The 23,939-nt window shown below is 39.2% G+C and overlaps 1 protein-coding gene across 1 annotated transcript in view; it reads right to left on the minus strand.

The window, feature by feature from the left end:
* The window catches only part of LOC149150120 (disease resistance protein RPS5-like), a 41,048-nt gene extending 18,490 nt beyond the window's left edge, over positions 1-22,558 (minus strand). The window contains exon 1 of the mRNA XM_089442710.1: positions 22,534-22,558. Coding sequence (XP_089298836.1) covers positions 22,534-22,558 — 25 coding nt within the window. The remainder of the gene's footprint in view (positions 1-22,533) is intronic.
* Between the last annotated feature and the right edge of the window lie 1,381 nt (positions 22,559-23,939).

Here is a 23,939-nt window from a genome sequence, read left to right on the forward strand (position 1 = left end):
TTAAATTGCATTTTTAAAAGAAACATAAATGAATACATGTGCATGCTATAAATAAGAGGAACATGACAATCGTCAGCACAAGAAAACATAATATGTTGATAATGGAGTTCGTCCAGGAAGGACTACATCTTCGGGCCTCGGTGTCAAGATGGTGTAGGTCGTTTCATTAAGTGTTGTCAATAGTGATGATATACATAGAGGTGATGTCGCTATCATACAAGGAAAATTCCCTCACATAGGAGTGGCTCCAAGAGATGTTCCACTACAGGAACTCTCAATCAAAAGACTCCTATCAGTATGACACAAACTCATGCATGATGAGCATCCCGCCAACATGGCATGAAAGGGATCTCAATGCAAACATACATGATGACGACATGAGTATCCCATCAACATACAATAAAGGGATCTCAAAACATCACATGATGAATCATGACAACAAGTACATCACATAAACGATTCTGTGTCACATCAAGCAGGAATCATCAAAACAAGTAATAAACAAGATCCTTCATCAACATCAAACAGAGATTTGTGCATCACAATGCATGGAAAAAGAAGTAAATGAATGCACTGCATATACCTCACAACCAAGGGCCATCTGAAGAAGCGGATGTCAAACTGTTGAAGTTGTTTGTGCCATCGATCTCACGGCATCGAATCACACGAAAATGGTTGCTCGCCCATGAATGCTGACACCTGCATTCCACTTAGAAAAGTGGCTGAATAATATAATGAGCAAATGAAAAATCTGAACATACCATCAGATTTGTGATGTCGAATAGTGCAAAATTGATTGTCCAATTTTTGAATTATGAGAAATTGAGAATCTGGGGCACAAGGAATATTTTAGATTCCCCCTAGATTCCCTAAAGATTCTGCTACATAGGTGGACTAGGAATCTGAAACTCCAAAGGTGAATCTGACCTCGCCATTGCGATCCCTATGGAAAACCATGAAAAATGACTCTAAACTTGACTATATTCCGACATGGAGAAAAATTACCTCCTCGGGAAAATTTCAAGGATCATGGTTTCACTCCTTGTTTTTGCAGCAGTCATGGTTCCACCTGCATACTGAAAAATGGCCGAAAAATGCAGAAATTTGATGGAGAAATGGAGAATGGCATTGCATTTGTGGCGTCTAGAAGTGTTGAAACCATATAAAATTTGTGAGAATCTGACAAAGTGAAAATTCGGCCCTCCTGCAAAATGTTGCCTTGAACTGCATGCACTGCCTTCATTTGCCCTGGGCACACTGATAAACTGTGTGTTAAATAGAAAATGTGTTGACGAATTTCACAAGAAACCCGTTGGCTGAGTTGGTTTGAGATCCAAATATTATGGAGGAGGTTTGGCGGTCAAACCCTGCCTCCTCCCTTTTTTTACATAATAAAATGCTAATTTAAAAACTAGTTCGGGTTGGGCCCGCCTTGGGCGACCCGACCACTCCATCTACCCCAGGTCATATGCTTATTAAAGCAGCGGGTTGAGGTTGGGTCCACGCCCCAAGGGCCGACCCACCTTTCCCACTCATGAGTTCGTTTTAGTGGGGTTGGGTCTATGCCCCAATGGCTGGCCCACCCAATCTTCAATGGCAGTTATGGTGGTTGGGGGAGGGGTCGGGAGTCATGGCCCACCCCTCCATAAATAATTATTTTTGATAAGGTTTGGGTTCGGGTGGCGGGGTTGGTGGCCCGCCACCCTTTTTTTATATATATATTTTTGTTATATAAAACAAAACTATGCATCCTTGGACATTTGGTTTTCGACCAAAGGAGTCTTTTTAACCAGGCCACAATTTTTCCCAGAATCTGGCTGGAGTTGGCCGGAGTTCGCCAGATTTCACTCACCGGAAATTTTGAAATTGTAGCCTCCTTAAACCTAATGAGTTAGCAAAAAGTCAACCTAACTTTGACTGCCTCTATCTCCTTCATCCGGACTTGGATTGATGAACCGTTCACACTGCCGCGATGAGGACGACGAGATCTATGCTCTGGTCCTGGCTTGAGCATAATAAAAAACAATTTTATATTTAATCTTTCCTGGGTCCTCTTTGTCCTATGTGTCTCTTGAGCCACCTAAATCAATCCTCCCCACTGAGGAGCTTTTGGTCCTCCAAAAGCATGAAAAACAATCTGCAATTTTTCTGTACCTTGTCTACATCACAAGCATCCTGAAAGGTCTCATTTCCATATCCTTCACCTTTGTTCTTCGAAGCCTTAAGCGATGAGTCGACACCTGCAATCTCTGCAACTTGTAGCACATTGTTTTACAAATTACATGCTTGACTCTCATGACCAACTAATTACCCAAATGTCCCACACTTGCCACGAGTTTATAACACATACTCGGTGGTCAAGTTTACAACAAGATTGACACAATACCCCAGCTAAGAAAACAAGGCAAACATATCATTGTTGCTTCAACAAGTGACGGAAAACACATCATCACTGCAACACATGATTTACAAAAATAAGGCCAAACACTATTGTTTTTCTTTGACAAGTGATGGGAACATGACATCACTTTCACAGTTCAAAATGCAATACCAAATAAGACCAGACATCATGGTTGTTGAACAAGTGATGGAAGACACATCATCACCTTTACATTTTAAAATGCAACAAATGATTTACAAAAGCATGACCATGAAATGCTAGCATATATAGAAATCATTTTTCACTTATCAATGTGAATGGGTCATCTCCTTGTAGCGGTTTTCCTTGTCGAACAACTGCTTCACCTGGCTCCTGCACTGACACTTTGTCTTTAAGGCGCTGCTTTGGATGGAGCCTCCAACAAGTGGCTCTTTGATGGCCACTTCTGTTGCAATGACTGCAATACGTTTTCTTCCTCAAGATCTGTTTAACATGTTTCTTTACCTGCTTTTGAGAGGCTCTTTCACACCTCTTCCTTTTGTGTTCTTCCATTCTTTTCCAACACCAAAATGTACATGTCTTTCGATGCCATGTTTTACGTTCATCATTAACAACATGATTACAATCGAAATGAACATTTGAATGTAGAGAGTGGTTATACCTTTCCTTGTTGTCTCTGGTGTAAGTATGACAATTATAACTTGCTTCAACTCTTTCCTTGTAATGGAAACTACCATGGGATGATGGGGATGTTTTCCCATCATTCTCTTTCCTCGACCATTTTGACGATGTCTCAGATGAATCTAACACTTTCGAGTATTCTCCTTTAGTGTATCTCAAGCCTGAAAATTGAGGTCTCTACATAACCTCCAATGGTTGAGTTATTCCTTGGTTATCAATACCAAGTTCTTCTTCCTTCTCGTGCTTCATCTTGGTAAGGAGCCTCATGTTTGTCCCTGTAATTGGGATCTCCAATTCTCCAACAAAAATCATACTATGTGATGATGGAACTAAAAGTAAATCAACATCTTTTACCTCCTCTATCGATTTGGAAAGAACTGATGAGGGCCGCTCATCATCTGTTGTTGGTGGTTCGCTAAATTTCGTGGTGCGTTCCCCAACTTCCTTTCTGACATATACCCAAGTCTTGTTTGACACAGTAATTCCTCTACTTTGATGGGGTTGATAATGCCTTGGCCATTGACGCCCAAGACCTTTCCTTCATACCCCATTTTCTTCAATAGTTTGGAGCCAATTCCCGTGGTGTGATTTTCAAAAACAGTGAAATCATCATCAGGAGACATACATGAAGATGGAGAACTACTTTTTACCTCACATGGGTCATGTTGCATCATTTCCAACGCCTTTTCCTTTACTTGCAGCTGTCGTAGCATACTTTTTTTTCCTCTTTCTCTTCATGTAGACGCATCTTCAATTCAACGTTCTTTGTTTGAAGATTCTACTTGTTGTGCTTCAGTTCTTTCAGGGCCTCTTTCGTGGCTTGCAACTGAAGTTGTAATCACTCTATCTCTTTCTGTAGAGTTTCATACATTATTTCCACTCGTTTGGAAATTTTTAGCATGGTCTCGTACATCACTTTTTCATCCTCTGTCGTTGCACATTCCATTGCTCACGCTTGCAATTCACATCCACACAAATACCACTCTAATACCACTTGATCTAGGTCTGGGTGTGACAAAGGACCCTTCCAAGACCTTTTACTTTTGTGATGTGTTAAATTGAATTTTTAAAATAAACATAAATGAATAAATGTGAATGTTATAAACAAGAGGAACATGACAATCGTCAGCACAAGAAAACATAATACGTTGATAACGGAGTTCGTCCAAGAGGGACTACGTCTCCGGGCCTCGGTGTCAAGATGGTGTAGGCCACTACATTAAGTGTTGTCAATAGTGATGATGTACATAGAGGTGATGTCACTATCATACAAGGAAAATTTGTTGAGATTGCATCAAGATGATGGAGCTTAGTGAAAAGATTCGCCTCCAATAAGTGGGCCCGCAGGAAAATTATGGCACAAGTTCTATTTTAAATCCCAGCAGGGATGATGGGTGACCACAGTATGAGTGATCATAGTGTGGGTGACCACAGTGTGAGTGATCATAGTATGAGTGATCAAAGTCTATTTTTAGACTGGCTGTCAAAAATAGAAAAGTCAAATATTATTGTCTCATAATAATATTTGGACTATAAACTTGATCTTATTCTCTTGGAGCACTTCAGGATGAGCTACGGATGTGGTACATGCAGATCCCAGAAGGAAATACGTGGTTACCTATGGGATGACTAATATTTGCATGCAGGACTTCAGTTAGAACTCAAGTGAGTTGAGTTTAGTGCACTGGAGGTGCAGTTGATGGAGTTGTGTTCAGTTTAGCTTTGCTAAACTGGTTGTATTTAGTCTAACTAGCAAATAGACTAGAGATGAGTTGGGTGAATTAGTTATTAATTAATTCAAAAGTTATTAACTCATAATTCAACTATAGAATACATCAGTTAACTCAGTTGCATGTCAGTGCATGTTCAGTTCAGCAGGGACAGGTGTTAGAGGATCAGATTGCTATCAGTTGTGACTATAGTTGTGCATGATGATTTGCATAATCAGAGGGATTGAGTATGAAAATGAATTGGCCAATATCAAGAATTGTAGCATATGCTCACGTCCAATAGAGTGTGAGTGATTTTTTTGCAGGTGAAATACGAGTTTGGTAAACCATTCTCATCAGTTCTTGAGCAGGTATTGAGCTGGAGAGGCAGGCAAGCAGTGGAATAGATTTGGAGATCAGATCTGAGCTGTATTGTGTGTAACAGGTGGAGCTGGTACTGGATTGCTTGTGATAAGCATTGTACTTTGTAATGTTACATGTTCTCAATCATTAATATACAGATAGTGTGGGGTTTTTAGCGAGATGCTTTCCCCGGGTTACATACTATGTTAATGTGTGAATGCTCTTGATGTTTTATTGTTATTGATGCTGCTATATTGATGATCAATGTAGAGGAGCTTATGTATTGTGTATGTATTCCACAATAGTACATGATCAGGATAATCTCTATTTAATATGTGTTAAATTATTCAAAATTTCTACATGGTATCAGAGCGAGCTAGATAATTGTAGAAAAAGTTTCTACATGGTATCGGAGTTGTTGATCATCAGATCTACTATTCAGGAAGTGTTTACATTCTATTTCTTCAGGCAGAGTCTATAATCAGGCCAGGTAGCCTCTGGATTCATCCTTCCTTTGGAAGGTGAGATATCCAGTGAATTCCCATACTGTCAATCTCTGCACGAGAAATATTGTGTTCTCACAAATTTTAGATCGGAAGTGGTTGAGTTTGAGCTGGTGGAAATCGAATTTGCAGCAGTGTTGTTGAAATGTCTTTCAACGGATTACAAATGTTATTCCAAAGCAAGAGCGACCTCATGCTCAAGGATAAACTCAGAAACAATAAAGGTGAGAATGGATCTTCATCAAAGGTATCTGATGAAGAGAATTGTGCTTTGGCTACCAAAGCAAAGAATGGGAAGAACAAGAAAGCTTCTCAGTCTGGTGCGAAAGGCAAGAAGCAGGATATGTCCAAGGTGAAGTGTTTTCACTGTCACCAGCACGAACACTATGCCACTAATTGTCCGCAGAAGAAGAAGAACAAGCAGGCTGCTGGATCTTCAGCAGGAGAGGCTCTAGCCTCACAGTTTGAGCTTGATTTTTCATTGATCGCATGCTTGGTTTCAAGTGTGATGGGATCAGTGTGGTTCTTGGACAGTGGTGCGTCTTTTCACATGACGGGAGATAGAGATTTGTTCTCTGATTTGGAGGACAAAGATCTTGGAGTGCACATCGAGATGGGCGATGATGGTAGATACAGTGCGACCGGTATCGGTACCATTTCCTTTGAGAGGGAGTCTGGTAAACCCTTCATATTGAAGGAAATCATGCATGTTCCAGGATTGAAGAAGAATCTTATCTCAGTGGCGATGTTAGAAGACAAGGGGTATGATGTTGTTTTCAGCGAGGGAAAGGCTTTCCTACGTAGCAAGACAACTGGTGAGACCCGGAAGATAGGGGTTCGAGTGAGGAACCTTTATCAGTTGCATGTAGATGGATGCGCAGCAATGGCGGGCAAGGCCAAAGGATTGGTGAGCCGGGATGATGGCGAGTTGTGGCACAGGAGATTGGGTCACCTTCACCATGGAGCCTTGAAGATACTGCAGCAGATCACTACAGGGCTTCCTAAAGGCACACTTGCGCAGTCAGATCAGTGCAAGGGGTGTACTTTGGGGAAGTTTGTGAAAGCCACCTTTCACGAGAAGGATAGTCACGCCACGACGATCCTTGAGAGAATTCACATAGACGTGTGTGGGCCTTTCTCAGTTGCTTCGACAACAAAACACAGGTATTATGTGATTTTTTGTTGATGATTTCTCTCGTAAGTGCTGGATCTTCTTCATGCAGAAGAAGAGTGAGACATATTCAAAGTTCTGTGAATTCAAAGCACTGGTTGAGAAGGAGTCGAGGAAGAAGGTGAAGGCTCTTAGGAGCGATAATGGTGGTGAATACATCTCAGACGAGTTCAAGGATTTATACAAGGCAGAAGGGATTCGAAGAGAGCTCATAGCTCCCCATAACCCACAACAGAACAGGGTAGCTGAGCGGAAGAACAGAATGATTGTGGGTGCTGCACAGACAATGTTTCATGATCAGGGCCTACCCCTTCACTTGTGGGTGGAAGCATGAAATACAGCAGTTTATGTGCAGAACTGTTGTCCTCATAGGATACTTGGCATGAGTACACCCGAGCAGGCTTATTCTGGTAAGAAGCCTGATCTTTCTCATTTGAGGATTTTTGGTGCTAACATTTACATGCATGTGATGAAGGATGCCAGGAAGAAGTTGGAGCTGACCGCAGAGGTTGGGATATTTGTGGGGTACACTGATACGCCCCACAACTATCGTGTGTATTTGCCAGACAGTGGTAAAACTGTCATGCGACGGGATATAAAATTTCAGGAGGAGAAAGCCATGAAGTGTTCACTTGAGAGGGAGCTACACTTGCATACAGATGAGGAGCTATTAGTTCCTAAGGATGAGCTTCCGGACGTGGATCAGCCACAGGACGAGGTTCATGGAGTGGAAGAGACCACTCATGCAGCGCCAACCATCAGAGGGCGAAAGCGCTTGACAGAAGCTGAGCGACTGGCTCAAGATGCAGAGAAAGTTGTAGGACCACATACAGCCCAACGCAGGCAGAGACAGTCACCTGATCGGTACACTGGATACATGGCTCTTATGAGCAAGTGTGTCGTGACTGAACCATCCTCTTTCGAGGAAGCTGTGGAGGATCCCGCATGGGTAGATGCCATGGTGGAAGAGTATGATTCTATTGTCAGAAACAGTGCATGGGAGATTGTTCCTAGACTGGAAGGGAAATCAGTGGTGGGTTCGAGATGGATCTACAAAGTCAAGCAGGCAACTAACGGGAGTGTGGAGAAGTACAAGGCAAGATTTGTTGCCCGAGGCTTTTCATAGATAGAGGGGATCGATTATGAGGAAACCTTTGCACCTGTCGCAAGGTATTCTTCCATACGGACGATTCTTGCTCTCTCAGCGCAGATGGGATGGCACATTCATCAGATGGATGTGAAGACTACGTTCCTTAATGGAGTCATTGAGGAGGAGGTGTACATTGAGCAACCCGAAGGCTTTGAGGTCTTCAGCAGCGAGTCGCATGTGTGCAGGCTCAAGAGAGCATTGTATGGGTTGAAGCAAGCACCATGTGCTTGGTACACACAGATAGACAGCTATTTCACAGGACTTGGATTCTCCAAGAGCGAGGCGGATCCTAACCTATACCAGATTGTGGTGGAGGGTAAGTTGCTTATCATTGTACTGTATGTTGATGATTTGATTCTAACGGGTGATGAGCTGTTGATACTGTCATGCAAGAAGGATCTTGCTACAGAGTTTGAGATGAAGGATTTGGGCCTCCTTCACTATTTCCTAGGATTGGAAATATGGCAGCGCAGTGGTGGACTGTTTGTTTCTCAGGGCAAGTATGCTCGGGAGATACTGGAGAAGTTCAACATGCATGGCTGCAAGCCTGTTGATACTCCTCTTCCTGGAGGTTGGAGGAAGGAGGATGCCACTTCCAGAGAAGAAGTGGATGCCACTGTTTATCGACAGTTGGTGGGGTCACTGATGTATTTGGTCAATACATGACCTGATATATGCTATGCAGTTAACCAGATTTCACAAGCTATGGTTAAGCCTACCAAGCTCTTCTGGAAGGCGGGAAAGCATGTATTGCGCTACTTGAGAGGCACATCGGGATATGGTTTATGGTACAGAGAGGAGGATGAGGTGAAGCTATGTGGCTTCACGGATGCAGATTGGGCAGGGAGCCCAACGGACAGAAAGAGCACATCAGGAGGGGTCTTCAGTATTGGATCGACAACAGTTTCTTGGTACAGCAGGAAGCAGAGATCCGTGGCACTCAGTTCAGCAGAGGCCGAGTATATGGTAGCAAGTTTGGATGCATGCGAGGCTATATGGATGAGGAAGATCCTGGTTGGTTTGTTCGGTTCTCATTTGGATCCTACTGTGATTTACTGTGATAACCAGAGCTGCATTAAACTCTCGGCTAATCCTGTATTTCATGATAGATCTAAGCATATTGACATCAGGTACCATCATATCAGAGATTGTGTGCAGCGGAGCATCATGTTGCTTTCATACATTCCAACGGAGGATCAAGATGTTGATATTCTGACGAAGGCTCTGACTAGGAGCAAATTCGAGTACCATCGAGGCAGGATAGGGGTTGCTGATAATCCATATCTTGTCAAGAGGGAGTGTTCAGATTGCAACAAGATGATGGAGCTTAGTGAAAAGAGTCGCCTTCACTAAGTGGGCCCGCAGGAAAATTATGGCGCAAGTTCTATTTTTGATCCCAGTAGGGATGATCACAGTGTGGGTGACCACAGTATGAGTGATCACAGTGTGGGTGACCACAGTGTGAGTGATCATAGTATGAGTGATCAAAGTCTATTTTTAGACTGGTTGTCAAAAATAGAAAAGTCAAATATTATTGTCTCATAATAATAATTGGACTATAAACTTGATCTTATTCTCTTGGAGCACTTCAGGATGAGCTACGGATGTGGTACATGTAGATCCCAGAAGGAAATACGTGGTTACCTATGGGATGACTAATATTTGCATGCAGGACTTCAGTTAGAACCCAAGTGAGTTGAGTTTAGTGGACTAGAGGTGCAGTTGATGGAGTTGTGTTCAGTTTAGCTTTGTTAAACTGGCTGTATTTAGTCTAACTGGAAAATAGACTAGAGATGAGTTGGGTGAATTAGTTATTAATTAATTCACAAGTTATTAAATCATAATGCAACTATAGAATACATCAGTTAACTCAGGTGCATGTCAGTGCATGTTCAGTTTAGCAAGGACAGGTGTTAGAGGATCAAATTGCTATCAGTTGTGACTATAGTTGTGCATGATGATTTGCACAATCAGATGGATTTAGTAAGCAAATGAATTGGCCAATATCAAGAATTTTAGCCTGTGCTCACGTCCAACAGAGTGTGAGTGATTTTTTTGCAGGTGAAATACGAGTTTGGTAAACCATTCTCATCAGTTCTTGAGCAGTTATTGAGCTGGAGAGGCAGGCAAGCAGTGGAATAGATTTAGAGATCAGATTTGAGTTGTATTGTGTGTAACAGGTGGAGCTGGTACTGGATTGCTTGTGATAAGCATTGTACTTTGTAATGTTACATGTTCTCAATCATTAATATACAGATAGTGTGGGGTTTTTAGCGAGATGCTTTCCCCGGGTTACATACTATGTTAATGTGTGAATGCTCTTGATGTTTTATTGTTATTGATGCTGCTATATTGATGATCAACGTAGAGGAGCTTATGTATTGTGTATGTATTCCGCAATAGTACATGATCAGGATAATCTCTGTTGAATATGTGTTAAATTATTCAAAATTTCTACAAAATTCCCTCACGCAGGAGTGGCTCCAAGAGATGTTCCACTACAGGAATTCTTAATTAAAAGACTCCTATAAGTATGATACAACTCATGCATGATAAGCATCCCGCCAACATGGCATGAAATGGATCTCAATGCAAACATACATGACGACAACATGAGTATCCCATCAACATACAACAAAGGGATCTCAAAACATAACATGATGAATCATGACAACATGTACATCACATAGATGATTTCGCATCACATCAAGAAGGAATCATGAAAAAAAGTAATAAACAAGATCCCTCATCAACATCAAATAGGGATCTGTGCAACACAATGCATGGCAAAAGAATTACATGAACACACTGCATATACCTCACAACCAAGGGCCATCTGAAGAAGTAGATGTCAAACTGCGAAGTTGTTTGTGCCATCGATCTCATAGCATCAAATCGCACGAAAACGGTTGCTCGCACATGAATGTTGACACCTGCATTCCACTTAGAAAAGTGGCTGAAGAATAGAATGAGAAAATGAAAAATCTGAACACACCATCAGATTTGTGACGTTGAATAGTGCAAAATCGACTGTCTAATTTTTTAATTCTGAGAAATTAAGAATTTGGGGCTCGAGGAATATTTTAGATTCCCCTAAGATTCCTCAAAGATTCTACTCCATAGGTGGACTGGGAATCTAAAACTCCAAAGGAAATTTGACCTCGCCATTACAATATCTGTGGAAAACCATGAAAAACGACTGTAAACTTGACCATATTCCTACATGGAGAAAAATTACCTCCTTGGGAAAATTTCAAGGATCATGGTTTCACTCCTTGTTTTTGCAGCAGTCATGGTTCCACCTGCATACTAAAAAATGGCCAAAAAATTCAGAACTTTGATGGAGAAACTGACAGTGCCATTGTGTTCGTGGTGTCGAGAAGTGTTGAAACCATATAAAATTTGTCAAAATTTGACAAAGTGAAAATTTGGCCCTCCTGCAAAACGCTGCCTCGAACTGCATGCATTACGTTCCTCTGCCCTAGGCACACTGATAAACTACATGTTAAATAGAAAATGTGTTAATGGATTTCACAAGAAACTCGTTCGATGAGTTAGTTTGAGATCCAAATATTATGGAGGAGGTCGGGTAGTCAAACCCTGCCTCCTTTGTTTTTTTACATAATAAAATGTTAATTTAAAAACCGGTTCGGGTTGGGCCCACCTTGGGTGACCCGCCCACTCCACCTACTCCAGGTCATATGCTTATTAAAGTGGCAGGTTGAGGTTGGGTCCGCGCCCCAAGGGCCAGCCCACCTTTCCCGCTCATGAGTTCGTTTTAGTGGGGTTGGGTCCGTGCCCAATGGTCGGCCCACCCAATCTTCAATGGTAGTTATGGTGATTGGGGGGAGGGGCCAGGGGTTGTGGCCCACCCCTCCATAAATAATTATTTTTGATAAGGTTTGGGTTGGGGTGGCGGGGTTGGTGGCCCGCCACCCTTTTTTTATATATATATATATTTTGTTATATAAAACAAAACTATGCATCATTGGAAATTTGGTTTTTGACCGAAGGAGTCTTTTTAACCAGGTCACAATTTTGCCCAGAATCCGGCTGGAGTTGGTCGGATTCCATCCGCCAGAAAAGTTGAAATTCCAGCTTCCTTAACCCTACCTAATCAGAAAAAAGTTAACCCAACTTTGATTGCCTCTATCTCCTTCATCCGGACCCGTATTGATGAACCATTCAAACCTCCATGATCAGGACGACGAGGTCTACGCTCTGGTCCTAGTTGAAGCATAATCCAAAACACTTTTATTTTTGAGCTTTCTTGGGTCCTGTTTGTCCTTTGTGTGTCTCTATAGCCACCTAGATCAACTCTTTTGATGATTGTTTTGAAATTCCTCTATTACATCATTAATTATTTGGTTCCAAAAAATGGGTTACTTTATTAGTCACCAAGACCTTTGGGAATCCAAAGTGTGTGATTAAATTCTCAAATATAAATTTGGCAGTAGTATCTGCACTACAATTCTTGACTAGTGCTGCTTCAACCCACCTAGTTAAGTGATTTGTTGTAGTAATGATGTATCGTGTCCTACTTCTCCTTGTTGGTGGATTAATTAGCCATATGAAATCAATGAATCACTTTTCGAATGGTTGCAAGGCTATCCATTGGTTGAGTGTCAACTTTTCTCACCACAAAGGGTTTCCTACTCTTTTGACATGTGTCACAACTGTGACAAAATTCCTTTGCATCCTAGTGAATAGTCAACCACCATAAACCTGCACACAAAACCTTTTGTGCAATTAATTTTCTTGCATAATGTCCTCTAGCTACACCTTCATGTCACTTCTACTGATATGGCAGGTCTCTCATGTCCCAGCACACAACACTAAAGTATACCATTTTCTCCTGGTTTCTACAAACAATTTGCGATGAGATGGTATTCTATAGCTTTGACAACTAGTTGTTTCTTCTGCACCATTGTATACTCCTATGGTGATAAATTGGATGATTTGAGCAGAGTGTTCATCTACCATGTCCACATGGAATAACTACATGTTTGGTAAGTTTTCATTGCCATTCCTTTCCTCCTTGTCTAAACTTATGTGTGAAAAATGATATGGTCTAGCATTCAACTTATCAAGCTTAATAATAACTTAAAAATCATATTATTGGAATAGAAATAATCACCGACATATCCCCCCCCCCCCCCAACACTGGTTTGTTGATAAGGAATATTGGTGTAGAATGGTCGATGTATAGCTTAAAGTGAAATCCCAATAGATAGTGTTTGAACATTTGAAGTGTGTACACCATGGTCAAACCCCCCATGCTTCATAGTAGTATAGCTGTGCTCAACCGTAGAAAATTTTTTACTAGAAAATGCAATAGGATGGTCTACCTCTACTTCCCTTGGTTGTTCCAATATGATGTGTAATGCTATTGTTGAGACATCGACATGGACATGGAACTTTTCTCCTATCAGGGAACACTAATATTGGTGTTGATACCAAATTTCTTTTATTTTGTCTAAATATGGCTAGCATTCCTTGATCCCTTTGAACTTGACATCCCTTTTTATAATATCTCTAATGGCATACTAAATTGGGCATATTTGTGCATAAACTTCTTCTAATATCTTATGTTCCTAGTGTTGTGTGAATTTGTCATGTTGAAATTAGAGGGGAAGGCTCATTATCACTCCAATATTCGTTAGGTCGACGAGTAGTCCTTGCTTACAAATTACATGCCGATGTAAAACCCCCATCGGTGAATAAAAAATACACTTCTTCATATTAAGTGAAATTTACATATGTCTACGTTGATCTGGTATAAGCTGAAGAATTTTGAGACGCTTCTATAGAAGGTTGAACACAGCCTATTCCTTGAGGTATGACTCCAAGAATTTATGAATTAATTCTTCGAATGCTACTACTACCAAAAAAAATAATATATTAGGTGTATTCTTTAATCTGAATGGCATGAACATATACTGAAATGAGCATCAATTTTTCACAAATTTGGTCATGTGTGTTCCTCCTTCGTAATTTTGATCTGGTGATACCCTAAGAACCCATCTTTGAATGAATAGACTTATTTTCCTCTGAATTTCTCTAATACCTCATCTATAAATAGGGATTGGATTGGACAATGTATGCAAGCATCATTCAACTTCCTTAAGTTGACACATATATGGATTTTTCATTTCTTTTTCACCTACATGACCATGGGATGCTAATCCACTTTGACTGTTCAACGGGTTCAATGATACATGACTTTAACATCCTATTGAGTTCCTACCTTATCTTCTACTTATATATGGGATAAATGCAATAAGTTCTTTGATGAGTTTCCTTTGTGCCTAGCTTCAAAGTGACCTTCATTTCTCCTTGCTCGCCCACAATTCCCTTCATCTTCACAAAAATTTTGGGGAACAAATCTTGATATCCACATAATAGGTCAGAGATCTTCTCGAGAGTGGATTCATCCCATTAATCCTCAATCATTATGAACTTAGGGTTATCTTTAGTTCTAGTGTTTATTTTTCATGTCTTAATAGGCTTGGTGTAATATGGCATAGTGGAGTCCAAATCTAGTCCATTCGCCTATATTTATCCCTCGAACTTTAGAATATTGATATCCTAAGGATCTTCTTCATCACCAATGTCTTCCGCAACCCCATAACACTATATCATCTTCATAGTAATTTTGAAAATCTAGTGAAACATATTGAGTGGAACTTCTCTTGTCGTGGGCTCTGGTTTGGGTGTGAATATATTTTCTTTAATATAGTACATATCCTTATCTATGAATGTATCTCCTAATTCAGACTAGAAACTTAATACAAATATTTATTCCATTTCCTATGTATATGTTGTGCCTCACCATAGCTCCAACTGAGTATACCAACTCTGTGGTATGACATCCACCATTTGTACAAACTGGTGCACCCACTACACCTCCATAATATCATCATCGTACATTTTATGGTGCATTTGCCCAACTGAGCGGTTAGGGACTCCTTTCCTCTATATTGTTCTACATACTCCCTGGAATCTAACCCAAACCTGGTCTATAATAGGTCCTTGCATTGTTTTTAGGTCTCGGTGCAAGCCTTATGTGTCACCCACAAATGCAGAGGAGTAGTTGTAAGAGCAACGTTTAGAATGTAAAATCTTAACTAGTCTAGCACTTGTTCTTAAAACCCTTTTAGAAAAGTACTATGTATGCCAACCCATCAAATTGAGGATGTTCCCTTAATTCCATTCTAACCCACCTCATCGACCAAGTAATTTGAGAACATACTCTAGAGGAAATCTCATGGAGGAGTTGTATATAATTCTCTACTACCTCATCTGAGTCCAAAGAACACGAGTTATTAATAATTCTCCAACTCAATGCACCATCACCATTTGGGTTGACACAGTCATCACACTGAGTTGTAATGTTATAAACATTGTCGAGGTTGACTACGTCGAGGTCCTCTCTCACAAGTTTGACATAGTTTTCCCCCTCTTTACAGCCTAATGGAATAATAAATTTTATGTCCCTTGTTTCAAAAACCATTTGTCATTTTTTCAAATTGATAATAGCCTTGTTATCAAATGCCCAATTAATGCCTAGAAATGCTAGGTATGGGTCTATGTTATCGACAATTTTAATAACCTCAAAGTCTACTAGACTCCTTACCTCATCAATGTTCACGTTTACATCTGCTAGTAATCCAATTGGGGATATCCTATATTGATTGGCAAGACATATTGGATTGATGACCATACGAGCTTGGGATTTCCCATAAATTCCTAAGTTTTCTTTGGAAAGATATTAACATATAAACCCAATTCTAGGATGGTATTATCCATATCATAGTCAAATATCTAAGCATTGAATCAAAATGATATATTAGTGAAACTTCAACACATCACTTGCTTCACTGTCTTTAGAGGGGCCTATGAAGAATTAACTCCCTCACCTTGCACACCATGTCCATTAGTTTCTTTTGCCCACTGGTCAATCATCTTGTATATCCTCTCATTTGTCTATTCATTTCTAATCAAATTTAAGCAACTTCTTAAGAAATTATGAATAGGAATTACCTCCCCTGATATCATCCCTTGTGGCTACCTCATCGAGCTTAATGCTCTACACTCTGCAAATAAAAATTCCCTTCTTGTGTCCTTGTAAATTTGATTATCCCTAGTTGGGTCAAATATTAGAGGTTGTTCGAGAGTTTTATGATCCCACTGATGAGGCTGCTCTAGTGGCTTCATCATGTCCTATCCTAGTCCCACATCTGGTCACTTCACACACTTGGGGACAATCCTATCGAGGCCCCACGGAAACCATTTACACATTTTTCCCTCTCTTCTCCTACCACTATTCATGTAATAATTGGAAATCCTCCGTCATATGGTCCAGTTCTTTGCAATATGCACACCTAGTGCAAGGATTCATACAATCTCTCATTGTCTATAGTTGATACTTCACTCCTAGATTGATATAATGATATTGGATTTTATGATGCTATAGAATGGTGCTCAACTCCTTATTTTTCCATTCTTCAATAATATTCAACAAAATTCACTTGTCTTTGTTCAATATTTTTCGTATCCTCCTCTGCATCCATTTTTACCACATTCAACATGATTATCTCCTCCTGGTTTGGGATTTCTATAGGGGTTTCTAGAGCCTTCCTTTTAGGGGAAATTTTGGCTTAAGTATCGACCACATTTGATTCTAAATTCATAAGGTATTTCAGAAGCTCTATATCCTCATCCTATTTTTTAAGCATTGAATACCTGTTTCTTGTTGGAATTGAGGTTGCCTTCAGTTGAGAAAATTGATTTTAGGGTTTCTTCTTATAGTTGCAACTTTTTGAAATCCATCAAAGTGAGTTGTTTGGGTTCCTTTTGCACTTCTTATTGACATAGCAGGAAATATCCAAATAAATGATCATACCAGTGGCATCTCTAACACCAAAATGGAACATGTTCATAATTCAAAGGTTAACATCAGTCTTCATCTTGGAAGGATATTTCTCTATATTCTAGAAAAGGCTTGGATTTATTCATGTATACATGTATTTTATAATATGATGTATACCTCTCACATTTTCTGACCTCAGAGACATTAATAAAGGATCCAATCAAGTTTTCAATTCCCTCTAGAATATTTGGGTCCCAAAATTCTTTGGGAAGAGAAAAAAGTCTCACCCACACAAATGATGCTAAAAATTGTTCCTTTTTAGGGTTATAGCCTTCCCCCCGAAATATCATAAATAGATATGCATTGTTGTAAAATTAAGGGCCATGTTCAAATCATGAGGCCCTATGTTCCAAATTGGTGAAGATTATTGTAAAGAATCCTTTGGCCCCTAGTTCCAAATCAATGTGGCCTTTTGGCTACCACTTATTTTAGATCCATTTTAACAAGTCCTTCTATGAAGGCCATATCCCAATAAACTTACAAATTAGGGTGTGATATTTCATATTTTGTCTTTATCCTTCAAGTTTATTGGGTCAAACTTCATATTTGGGGTTTGTTGCTACTCTGGGAAAACATCTATTTTTTAATCAAGATTGTTATTGCACTCTATTGTGCTATGCAACAACACCCCCCCCACCCCCCCCCCCCCCCCCCCCCCTCCACCCACCATTTTTATTATGTATAATACAAATAGGGACCCTTTTAAATTCAATTTTTCCCCTCTTTGTGAATAAAATGCCAACTTTTAGAAAATTGTCACTTTTCAAAAAATCCCTTTTTAACCTAACTTAAAACATATTAAAGTCCTCATCCCAAATTGCAAATCACATGATTCCTTAGTAGCAAAGTTAAGCACATTCAAAAAATATCGATATGCGACTTGCGATTGAACTTTGTATGCAACATCCTGATCGCATATCACACATTGGAGGATATTATGTCAGCAGCTTAAATGTTACCTATCAAAACCCTGATATTGTGATATTGCGATATTGCGAACTTGCAATTTTGCGATATCGCATATTGCAGATCGCAAGATCCATCAAACAAAGTTTCATTCATGGTATAGCTTAAGTATCCAACATGATGGATTTGACAGATGTTTAATTATGTTTTTAAGCTGGACATGAGTTAGGTCAGAATGATTTAATATGGTTATCATCCCTATGCATGTAATCATGGTGTTCGTTATGGTTGATTAATGTTGAACTCGCTCCCAGATCTTTCCTTTCAAAGTGCAGCCATTTCATCAAATCTTTTATTTTACACAACAATTAATTGTTGTTGGTTTTAATAGGAACTCCACTTAAATGATGTCCATTCGAAAGGTGATGCAGAAGCATACCAAGTAGTCTATCACAGAAACTGAAAACATAGAGATGTCGTCCATCTTTACAGATACAGTATGCGCTACAGATGGAGGTGCCACTACATGGTAGACTATCTATACTACACTCAAGAATGAAAACCCTGAAGTAACAGATGTTTGACCAATAGCTGACAGCACAAAAATGTCAGGAGTGGAGTTCAGAGATTCTGCATGCTCTTTCCTTCACCAAATAGCAACAAGGGCTAGACTCTTTCCATACACAGATATGTTAAGATGGGTAGTAGAGAATACAGAAGTCGAAGACAGACTTATCAAGACAACTAAAAATATAGTCTTGGGTTCTTTTAGAGCCGAAGATTTACAACAAATGTACAAGCTACCCGATGCCCATGACATCTACAACAAACAGTTTGTTGCAAAGTTTGTATCGGAAAACGAAGACTCATTTCAAATGATATAGGAATGGAGGAGAAGAGATAATAAATTCAAACAAGGTAAAGTGGGTATGTACCCCATTGCTTCTTTGGCCAATCCTTATACTTTTGTAGCCTCTATGCTATGTAGATTGTATGGCCTCCCTGATAATTCTAAATTCTTGATCAATTGAGTTCCATTAATTGAGGCTTGTGATAATTCTCACATTATGAATTGCGCAAACATTATGTCTGAGAATTTGGCCAAAGCGATTACCGAATATCACCAAACCAAGGCCGCCTCCTCTAGAGCAGTTCCCCAATTCTTTATGTCTGCATATATCTTCGATGCCATTTGTTTCTACACTCATTTTCCAACCATGGGTTGGAAATGGACTACCAATGATCCTACTCCTATCTTCCTAAGTTATAAGCAAATGTGGGGACAAGATTATATTTCACATTTTCACCAATTATGCCAGGGAGTTTTTCTTCCCTTACATCAGTTAATTTTCAATAGAAGATGTTTGAGATTCACAAAATAAGCTATCACAGACATCCAAGCAATCAGAAGGTATTTTCTTGAAGAGTCCTTCTCTTATATCAGGATATTTGGTAGCCAAGGTTTCCCACATGTCCTCCCTATGTATGTATCGGATAAATTATTGGCAAGAGAAGTAGCATACCAAACTATAGGAAATGGCATCACAAAAACATTGAGGGAAATGAAGAAATCCCTATGGCCAAATTTTCCCCTTCAGTGTGGGTCATTTACCCTTCTTAATTATGGTCATGCATATAAAGAGTATCAGAATATGCAGTTATTAAAGCTCCTCGTTCTACCAGCAAGGCCTTTTGATCCATAGTAGATAGCAAACAAATTCACCCTTTCAGTTAAGATCAAACCTGTAAATCATACAGTTGATGAGTTTGAAGATTTACCGGAATCTGCCTAGGATTTTGAGCAGATTCTAAATGCAGCCAAGACAAAGTTCGACCACGAGAAATTCAGAAGATTCCAGGAGTTTAGAGGACAGAGGTTAGAATACCTCCTGCAAGAATTTTGGATTACTGGTCATGTAATTGAAACTAAGTGTCAGAAGCAGAATAATCCAGGAAAATCACGAGGGCAGAAAGCAGAAACAGATGAATTAGAAAAGCTCTAGGATGCATTCAATGACAAAATATAGGATACTCCTAAGGTATCATCAACACAAGAAACCACAGGTTTTCAGACCCCACCAAGGCAAATAGTAGTAGTGACCACTAAAGGTCCAAAAACGAGTTTCCAAGAAATAGAGGTAATCCCTGTAGATCCAACTACTAAAATTGTCTTCAATGTAACAGATATCCCTCCTCTAGATGTCTTTTACAACCCTCTTCATAAAGTTGTTGTAAAAAGATAGAGAAAGAGGAGGAGAACTGAAACTCCTTTAGAACATGAATTTATGGATGTCCTATGGAAGGACACACAAATAAATCTGACTGAACATTTGACTCGACTATCTCAATTTTCCAGAGCCTATGCTATAGCAACAATCGACAAAGCAACCGAAGTCTCGGTTTTGATTAAAGAAAAGGATGACCAGATCACATTATTACTATGACAGTTAGATGAAGAAAGAGCCAGCGTGAATCGTCAAGTAGAGGAGCAGCTACATAAGCTACAACAGGATAAGGAAGTACTGAAAATAAGTCATGAAAATGACTTATCTGTTAAAAACAAATAAATCCAAGATCTAAACAATGACCTAGCAAAGTATAAGGATATTCCTACTGCAGAGAAATTCATTAATGAAGCTTTAACATTGAATACTTTACTGACAAAGCAAAGCAACTCTTCCTCCAACATATATCAAATATCATTCCACCTCTGAATACTAGTGAACAATTAACAAACATCATTATTGATCAAAGAATTGAGTTCAATGAACTCAATTCTAAGATCTCTGATTATATTGAATAGCAGGATTTAGATGAAGGAAAAAGGTCAACTCTCCCAAAGATCAATGAAAGACATAAGGATATTCTATTCATCGATTGGGACTCACAGGTGAAACAGGCCGAACTAGCAATAGCCAGAGCATTAGGTATTTCAAAAAGCATTGTTAAAACAATAAATCACATTTTGCACACCTCCAACCTCATAAAGGAGAGTGATCCAAAAACACTTCCTAATCTTAAGGCATTAGATGGGAATTGGAAGAATAAGAGTCAACTACAGAAGGAAATAATTGAGGGGCTATCAAAAATCAACTGGGAAGCACTATGGCAACTTTTGGTCAAACCGCACAGTTAGATCATGACCTTTAATTGCTCCTTGGATTCAGTACAGAGAATGTTGCCACCTTTACATGATGTTATATTTGCAGGGAAGTTGAGAACACAATTCGAGATGCCACCACAAGTCAGGCCAATGTCCAATACTTGTGAGCTGAGAGACAAAGCTAGCAGTGATGATTAATCAATGAAGACCTGAGTCATTTTTGAGCAGTTTTATTTTTGGAAAGTTGGATACTAGGAATGAGGAAGGTTGTTTGAAACCTCCTCATAGATATTTTGTATAAGTTATTTGAAACCTCCTCATAGATATTTTGTATAAGTTTGTAGATTCTTTGATGGAATCATGGAACATGGTCTTTTCAATCAAATATCCTTTTGTTGGTCACTGTTGATGCACTATTCTATTCTTTGGGATACTTATTGGTAAAAGATTGATTATGGCCTATTGTCACTGGTTAAATGAGCAGAACGATACACATCTGGTACTATTATCATGTTTGCTAAATCTTTGTTCTAGTATTAGTGATAAGTTTATATTTCATGAATTATGTATGAAATCTGTCATCTCTGTTTGAAGTATTAGTTGCACTATTGTACAATATCAGAATAGAGAATGTCATGTTTTATATATGATCATTAGAATATGCGATATGTTTTTCACAATTCTTTTGATTAACTATTTTCTCAAAGGAATCATCTTACAATATATTAACTCTATATAGTTTGTGATTGATCTATATCATCATAGATTACATAGACATATTTTTATATCACATAAAACCAGCAATACCCTAGGTTAGATTAAAATAGATTTAATTCAAAGTTTTGCATCTTAGAATAAAGTTGTGTTAATTTCTAGTTATTCTTTTGCAAATCATCAGGAAAATCCCACAAATCATATAAACCCAAAACATTGGGAAACTGGTCCCATCATATCCAGTCGGAGCCACTATCCCAAACAGAAAAGGAGCTGCTCTAAGGTCCGGACCGGGTGGTTATCCCCCTTGTTGTTGCCACAAATTTCTGAGGCCTCAACATTTTTGGTGCTAGAAGGAGGGCCCCGACTATGAATGGCATATAAATCTAAATCTCAAACTCGAAGCCTTCACAAGAGTCAATCCCCCTCAAAAAAATCCTATAGCTTTTTGATCACGTTCTAAGTCACCCACTCAGAAGTCAGAAGTTGTAGAAACTTACCCCTCATTTCCTGAAGTATCTTGACACTTACCTTCTTCAGAATATTCTCTAGAATCTCCTGAAGTTCAGTCCTTAGTTCATAAACTAGAATGAATATCTATTTCTACTGAGAAACCTAATAATCCTGAAGTTTCTGAAGAAAGTATTACTTCTCTATTCAGAGAAACTGGTATCCTAACGCGATCAAAAAGTGATAAACTTGGAATAGCTTCCTTTGAGTTTCCAACACATTCACAGCGTAATAAATTTCCTGTGTCTAGATCTAAGTAAGATACAAGTGAGGTCACATCAAATTCCCCTCCATTTACCCCCTCATTCACTACACCTCCATTCACATCCTCTCATCTTTTTATTTCTTCTACTCAAACAATTAGTTCTACCACAAGTAGTACTAGTCTAGTTGTAAGTTCTACATCCATACCCACTACTTGTGGATCTGCTTCCATATATTCTCAAATCCTAACTCAAGCTATGGCTAATCAGCCTTGGACTAATCCTGGTGTCATGTTGTTTTCAAACCCACATCCTCTTCCTGATCATCCAGAGAAGTGGTTACCCAAATACAATCCAAATGATGGTCTTCCTGCTGAAGAACACATCAACAATTTTATGTTGGCCATGAATTTGAATAGGGTTGCGCATGAAGATATTGTAGTAAGATTGTTTCCCTATACTCTTAAAGGATCTACAGGATCCTGGTACTTTTCTCTTCCAGCGGGAACTATAACAGACTGGGTAACTTTTGAACAATTGTTTCTTGCAAAATTTGGAGGTGATAGAACTGTGGCATTTTTAATCAATGCTCTCTCTAACCTGAAAACAAATTTGGGTGAAAGAATCAAAGATTTCAACTCCAGATTTAACAAGTTATTAAACAAAATCCCAGCTGCTTCCAAACCTACTGTTGATGTACAAATAGAGTGGTACATTTCTGCTTTACCTTCTAATATAGCCATTTTTGTAGATAGAGACGGTAAAGCTACTCTCTCAGAAAACATGAAATAAGCCTTGTATGTAGAAAAGATAATTTTAGCCTTAGAAAAATGATTTGATATGGAAGATAAGAAATCTAAAAAATGACTTTGAGCCAAGAATCAAAGAAGAAAACCCCAAAGGATCCATTCGATCCTGAAGGTCTCCAAAAAGTCTTGAAAACTATGTCAAATGATATGGTTGAAATAAAGAAACAAGTAGCTGAATCTTCAGTTCCTAAGAAACCATATCGCCCATACAATAGAAGTCCTGCTTTGCCCTCTCAGCCTCCGAATGTGATTTCAAGTTCCAAATCAGATCAAGATGTTGAAGATGCCTCAGCAACTGAAGAAGAAACAGAGCCTGAAGAAGAAGTCGAATTGAATGGGTTATGGGACTTTATTCTTCCCACCGAAGAAGAAAGAGAGGCTATGCCCGCATCTACAAGGAGAAAAACATCTGCTAACTCAACTGTACTAGTTCAAAAAAAAAAATCCTCCCACAAAGGAGAAAACAATGAATAAAAAATTTAAAACTGTTCAAATTGATCCTATTCCCCTAGATACTTCTAAAACTTTGATAGTTTCAGATACAGTGGAATACAATATAGTTGAAGACATGAAAAAGACTAAAGAAAACATTTCATTATATGAAATGACCAAACTGAAACAACAACAAAGAATCTTACTGAGATAACTCAAGGTAATTCCTGTAGATTCCATACCACCACCGGTTATAGCCCAAGCTGACAAAGATATGGGAAAACCCTCATCACCTTCAAACAAGGTAAAACCAAATGATCTTGTGTTGATTGGTGATAGATCTAAGTCTCACACTCCTCCTTTCCTTTTGACT

The sequence above is a fragment of the Pinus tabuliformis genome, chromosome 9 (assembly GCF_031772625.1).
Source record: "Pinus tabuliformis cultivar Carrire ecotype Pingquan chromosome 9, CPIR1, whole genome shotgun sequence".
NCBI lineage: Eukaryota > Viridiplantae > Streptophyta > Pinopsida > Pinales > Pinaceae > Pinus > Pinus tabuliformis.